Raw genomic sequence first — 6,768 nt, forward strand, 5'->3', positions numbered from 1 at the left:
GACCGACCGACCGACCGACCGACCGACCGACCGACCGACCGACCGACCGACCGACCGACCGACCGACCGACCGACCGACCGACCGACCGACCGACAGCCAGCTAGCTCAATGAGTCTGTAGTGAAAGAAGAAGTGCTGTAGAAAACACATGTGTCTCCCGAAGCAGCGGGAATCGGGACGAGTTACCTTGTTTACGGAGCGAGGTTTCATGTATTCTGTTTTTCAGGTTTCCGAAAACGTCATGTAGGTGTTTTTCCCAGAAACCTCTACCATCGGTCGAGGTCTACCGCGCGGTTTTTCGCTCATGGAATTCGATTGCTTCGATAATGGGGGAATTCCTTCATGGAGATCTCTATCCTTTTTCGTTTCGCCCGCCTTCCGACATCGTTGCGCTCAGAAAAGATCCAACATCGCCAGCTCGAAAAGTCGCCAGTGTGGATAAAATCTTATTCGTGTACATAGTTCGAATGACTTCGACACCGCTCTGGTGAGGGCTCATTGCGCCGACGATCTACCCTGTCTAATGTCTACGGTTTGACCTTAAGATTATCATTCGGTGTGTTAATAGGAGGGTCGGTTGCTCGAGCGAGCGAACAAACAAAGAGACGGCGACTGCGACGACGCGAACCAGACGGTCACAGGAGATTACTCATGAGACCGATACGACCGCTATTTATAAAATCGATTGCGGTTTAGGCGTATGCGGACTGCGAAGACGGGTCCGCAACAATATAACAAACAACAGCGGACATACTGACTGACTGTGAGCGACTGAATGAATCAAGTTCAACCAGACAAACAGAAACGGCGACGCCTCCGACAGATGTCCCATCGGGGAATATTTTCCGCAGTTCCAGGCAAAAGAGCTTCTTGATTCGATTGACGGTCGCCATCGTGTCGGATGGCGACGCGTCGCTCACGACGACGCACAGACAGACGGAGATCGACGGCTACCGTCGTCGATTCCGTCATCGCAGTCGCCTGTCATGGAACAGACGTCGCTGCCAACTCGCTACTCGGGTATATCATGTGGAAGATTTCTAAGCAGCTGGGAAAAAGGTCTGACACACGGACGGACGGACCGACAGACGAAAGGCAAACAGACTGATTTTTGGCCACATGGATAGACCCGTGCTCTTGTTCCCCTCATATCCGCCAGGCCGATTCAATACGGCAGAGCGGAATGATCGGCCGGCCGCTCGCTCGTCGTTCCCGACTTGTCGAACGTTTGTCTGGCGAACTCGCGCGGCTGGCGGGCTGCTTGGCAAGCCTTTTTTCGTCAGACGAAGTATCTGTTCGCCAGCTTCTCGGTCCGTCTATCTGTTCGACTGCCCGTCTGTTCTTCCGGCGGTCGGCCGACGACTTTGGCGTCGAATTGTTGCGCGTGCCTTCGCGGACAGCGAACGCGACAGCAAGCGCGACGGCAACCGCCGCTCTTGCCTTGGCCGTCAAGCGTCTGCGCGTCTGTTCGTTCCCTGTTCCACAAGGGTCTGCAGATAGACGGCCACTTGCAGTTCGCGAACCCGTCTGCTAGATAGCTCGCTGTGGCGGTCGTCCGGCTGTCAGACAGACAGTTCGTCCGGCCTTCCGTCTGACTGCCGCCCGCCCGTCCGTCCATACGGCGGCCTGCTGTAAGTCCGTTGGTAGCTGTTGTCTGCGGAGTCGCGAGGCTGGCTGGACGCGAAATGACGATAGCGCACGCCGTCAAGAGCAGACACGTGACGTAGCCAACGCCACTCCACCAGTCAGCCTTGGCTCTGCGCTCGCTTGGCTGGCTGCTGACTGCATGCCCACCCGCTCGCTCGCCCGCCCGCCTGTCTGTCTACCCGCCAGCCCTCCTGACCGCCCGTTCACCAGCTCGCCCGCTCGTCCGCCTGTCTGACTGGCTGGCTGGCTGAGTACTCGTCGTTGACGTCGCTGCCTGCGCCGCTATTCGCTGGCGGAACGAGTAAACAAAGTCCCCTGCAACTGTAACGATAGAACAACATCGCTTTTGTCGAAATCGGAGAATGCATGAGTTGCTCCTGCGGGAATCGACGCAAAACTTCCGAGTATCTCTCAATTCCATTGAAACGCCCCGATTACCATCGTATAATCCGCCGTAACTGAATCTTGAGCGGATGGATACGGGATGCGATTCGACAATGTAAATTTGAGACTCTGGAAGCGTCGACTCCGATGATTACGACAGGAGCAGTCCTACAGGATTCCGACGGGAGCGGAGATCTTCTGCCGGAACTCTCGCTTTGAGGTCTCCCCTCGTTTCGACCCGAGGCTCCGGCTTGCTAGACGGCTACCGCTCGTCGGAGGGTTGTTCGCACCAAGCTTCGAGATTACTCTCAGAGCCTCAGAAAACGCATTATCCCGTCGTCGACATCATCATCGAAGCGACCGCCCTTGATCGGCTCGACTGCTGGATCTGTTGAATGTATTCTCGAAATCGCCATTTCCAGACTGGCGCCAATGAAAGTTGTTCTCTCCGTCTTTGTAATAATAGATAAATATATTTCCCTCTTTGACTTTCTGGAGCCAGCCACTCGGTGGATGGCGTCGAGCCGATCAGAGTCGACAGACGAGCCCGCCCGCCGTCCGCCAGCCCGGTGGCTTGCTCGTCTGCCATTCCGTTCGCTGGACCGCTCAGCGGCTGTGGGGACTGCTCATCTGCTACCACGGTAGACGGACGTCGGAAAAGATTCCGAGACAGGGAGATGTCGTTCCCGACAGAAACTCCACAAAGACAGACAAGAATGTATGTCGCTGTGTAGCCGATTAATTCACTGGAAAATACACGGGAATCTCAATCGACTACCCGAGTGAGTGGCAGACGGAGTGGCATCGCCACGCAGTGTTATCGGATCCATAATCGAGAGTTCCAATGACAGTTTCACGCCCCTCAGATAATTCTCTCTCTTCGGAGAGGACTAGTCATCGCGAACTTAAGGTCGAACACCCTGTTCGCTGACCCAAGCGTCCTTGTCATTAAATGATTTTTCTCGTGCTCTATGAATTCAGCAACTCGGAGAAGCATGTTTCGGAAGGGAGGGACTAACTACTCGCTATTCCACTGCGGAGAATTCAAGTCGGACGATCCCCGGAACCGATTTCCACGCCGATCCCAGGGATGATCTTCCGACGTCAAGCGAATTTCGGCAGACGGGCCTATTCTCGGCCAACAAGATCTCGATAGCTGGGGCTTGAGATGAGTCAGATCGCTTCGGATGGGAAGCTTGGAGCCCGGTATCATTGGAGAAAGAAAAGGGGGCAACAAGAATGCATGCTCTCCGAGACGAGCAGCAGAGCCGGCTCAAACATTGGGGGAATTCTAGTCGATGAGCTATTTTGTTCGCTGTATTCCTGGTTGCGTTCCGCTTCCTAGAACGAACGCAGGCTGGCGGCGTCGGCGGGCATACCGACGAAACAGGCGAGCGAAAAACGAACGAGCGAACGAACGAACCGAACAGCGGTCAACGAAGTGAGTAAACAGGTGTGCACACGTGTTCAGTGATGGCCTTCCTGATCGATGCGTTGTTCTGTTTCATGGATGGAGCTGACGAGTAGCATGAGTCTTGTCTTCTCTCGCTTGTCGTCTCTCGAGTGCTGCTCTCCGCGGTGCCCCGTCAGCTCCACGAAATCGGCTCCCTAGACGAGCACGCACGCTTCCGAAGACGCCCTCGAAGGCCGTCGACAGGTCCTGCGACAGAACTTCTGGTGGCTTTCGCCGGTCTTTGTTAAGCCGAGTTCCGACCCCCCGGCCCCCTCCATCTCGATTCCTCTCTTTTCGGGCTCGTTTTCGAAGAGAATCTCTTGTTTGAACGCATTCTGCTACACAGCGGGTTTTTACGAAATACGCCAACAGCCGTGCAGAGAAAACAGCGCCGGTAGCAACATTCCCGTTGTGATTCCGTATCCTCTAAAAAGCTCCAAGACGGACACCGCGGTGCTCGGCAAACAAGCGGCCAGATATCGCGATCAATGGAGTCATCTGTCGAGAGCTTGGTGTACTAGAAGAAAAAAATCGGCTAGGGTACATGAGAAGAGAACGAGAGATAGGAGACCCGAAAAACGATAAGGCCTCGAAAACAGCTTTGCCATTCCGAAGAGTAGAGGAACGTTCGCCCCGACTCGCCGGTGTCTCCTCTAAGTCTCACGTTGGGATATTGGAAACTCTATGATAGATGAGTCGAGCGCGGAAATCCTTCCATCTGAGCGGAAACGATAATTCCGCAAGATCCTCCGGCGAAAAACGTCCGGCTGGCCCAACCAGCCACCGTGACCCAAGAGACAGGGATGAGTAGATATTATTACATCGCTTGGCTCAATATTCATTTCGGGAGGACCGGTTCCCGCCTCCCTATATTTTCCTCAGTGGAGTTCGCGCTCGAAGCATGAAGATACGAATAAATAAAAGCTACGGTGATTCTAGTAAGGGATAGGCCGAATGGCCCTGGAGTATCGAGATCGCTCACCTTTTTCCGTTTGTCGAATTTGATTTTGAAAGATTCTAGTTTCTGTTGAGCGCATTCATCGCTCTCATCACGCCGAAGTAAGTACTGACGCCAATTGGCTGAACTAAAACCCCAGTGGCAGGTCCTTGTTTCAGCCCGGGCTCTGTGGACGTGAGAAACGAAGTTCCGCGGCGACAGATATCCTCGGCACTCTCGACACTGAACGCACGGCGAGACCGGGGTGACGTAGAGCTCCGTGAAGACCAGTCCTTGGCAGCCTCCGAAGCATTCGTGGTAAACGGCGATTCCGTTGGCCTCGTTCTCCGCCAACAAGTCGTCTGGGGTGCGGACTCCTCGCAGCTGCTCGAGTAGCTGTCTCGGCGTTTCAGCGCTGACTGGAACGTGTAGGAGTAACGAGCAAACTCGCTCGGCGTCACTGCGTCTAATGAGTCCGCACGACGGTACGCTGAACGGCAGAATTGACGCTTCTTTCAGTTGCGCCAGTTGGTCGGCCGTACATTGAGAATAATAGATTTGAACATCGTCGCAGACTGCGTAGATTTGCTGTAGGGAGAAATTCCGGAGCACGGTGTTGAAGATTTGCGGTAGACAGAGCCGTTCCTCGCCGCCCACATTGAAACTAGCGATGAGTTCGCCTTCCAGGAGCGTCGAGCTCCTTTGGCCGCTAGACTTCCGATCCGTCGGCAGGGGGAGCAATAACGGCGGAGGCTGTTGCGCTATCACGGTTCTTGTCGCTATTGACGTCGCCGACGACGGCGACAACGACGACCTCCCTGGTCCCGAAGCCGCCGCTCCGGCACCCGTTGCCGGGTCTGTTCCTCCATCTGTTCCCTCTACGCCGCCCGCTGCTGCCGTAGCCCCTGTGGAGGACTCGGTCGATTCCGAGGCGGAGTTCGCCGACGAATTCAACAAGAGCGGCGATAGAGAATCGTCTTCTTCTTCTTTTTCTTCCGAGGGAGCTGCTGACCACCGCACATTGTTCGGACCGTGCAAGCTGGTCGTGGCCGCTGCGCGATAACTCTTGAGGACTCTTTTAAGATGCGGCGTATAAGCGTCCACCGACCCTACGGAGCTCACCGAGCCCCCTTGAGCGACTACACTTGCCATCGCGGGATGTTCCGGCACGAATCAGCGGCACATAACATTTATTTGTCACGAAGCAATGTCATGCACGTCTGCTTGCCGCGATCAGTTGCTTTTCACGGCGTCGAGTTTCTCTCCAAAGAGCGGGTATTGAAAGGACGTCGATGACCGCACCACATTTTCCGTAAATTCGAATCTCTCATCGACTTAACGCGAACGAGAAAAAAGCCCGCTAGCCTTGCAGAGACCTTACACGTCCGGAGTTCACGTGGGGCATTTCAATTATTCCAGGCAGAAATCCTTCGCTGCGGTTTCCGATTGTTTTTCCAACTTTTTCCAGCCGTTCTCTCGGACTCCGAACGATTTCCTCGACCGAAGGGTTATTTTCTCCTTCGACCAGTTATGAAGTTTGTTATCAGCGAACCGCTTGCAGGACACGAATTCCAGTGGGGAATGACGTAACGACGTCTCGGCACTGAACTATGAAAACGAACGTCTGGGTGTAGCCGTTCTCTGCCCACACTCTCCACAGCTAGAAGTCTTGGGGTTCACGAGTTCACGCGCTCGAGGACGGTGTCGAGGGAAGTCGGAGGGTTCCGTGGTTTATTCTCACGTACGCACATAACTCGAGATCACTTCTTCCAAAAATCGGGCGAAATCCACCCGCGAACGCGCCCCGCAGGAGAATCCCAATGCGCTCGACTCCGGGACGTTGATGTTGTTGCGCCGATTCGTGGTGGGCACATACATACACCGAACAGAGCAAGTTATTCCGTCGTGGGTAGCACTTTTCGAGATTATTGCTTTACCGTCACTGAGTCAAGCACTAGGGTTACGGCACCGCCACAAACGGAGAAACAAACACATTTTGAGGAGGCTTCAACTTATTCTGCCTCGGCTCTTGTTGTTTTCTTTGCTAGTCGTCGTGATAGTGCTGGTCGTCGTCGTCGTCGCTGCTGCAGCCGCCACCACCACCGCCGCTGCTGCTGTTGTCGCCCAATCGTTGCTGTAGCTTCTCGATGCGAGGAGTGAGCGACTCAAGCGCGCCCGTCTGCCAGTCTGTGCCTGCCTGCTTTCTGCTGCTCGCTAGCTGCTAGTCAGTCAGTCAGTCAGTCAGTCTGCGAGCCAGTCATCCAGCCAGCCACCACCACCACCAGCGAGCCAACGAGCGAGTATCGGAGCTCCTCTTAGCGCTGCTGCTGCCGCCGCCGCCACAACC

The 6,768-nt window shown here is 54.9% G+C and overlaps 1 protein-coding gene across 1 annotated transcript in view; it reads right to left on the minus strand.

The window, feature by feature from the left end:
- Window positions 1-6,509, minus strand: part of Snoo (Sno oncogene) — a gene marked incomplete at its 5' end in the record, with an annotated part of 10,505 nt that extends 3,996 nt beyond the window's left edge. Inside the window, 2 exons of the mRNA XM_003739734.2 lie at window positions 4,467-5,540; window positions 6,465-6,509. Coding sequence (XP_003739782.2) covers window positions 4,467-5,540; window positions 6,465-6,509 — 1,119 coding nt within the window. The remainder of the gene's footprint in view (window positions 1-4,466; window positions 5,541-6,464) is intronic.
- Between the last annotated feature and the right edge of the window lie 259 nt (window positions 6,510-6,768).

The sequence above is a fragment of the Galendromus occidentalis genome, unplaced genomic scaffold (genome assembly GCF_000255335.2).
Source record: "Galendromus occidentalis unplaced genomic scaffold, Mocc_1.1 scf7180000076583, whole genome shotgun sequence".
Lineage (NCBI taxonomy): Eukaryota > Metazoa > Arthropoda > Arachnida > Mesostigmata > Phytoseiidae > Galendromus > Galendromus occidentalis.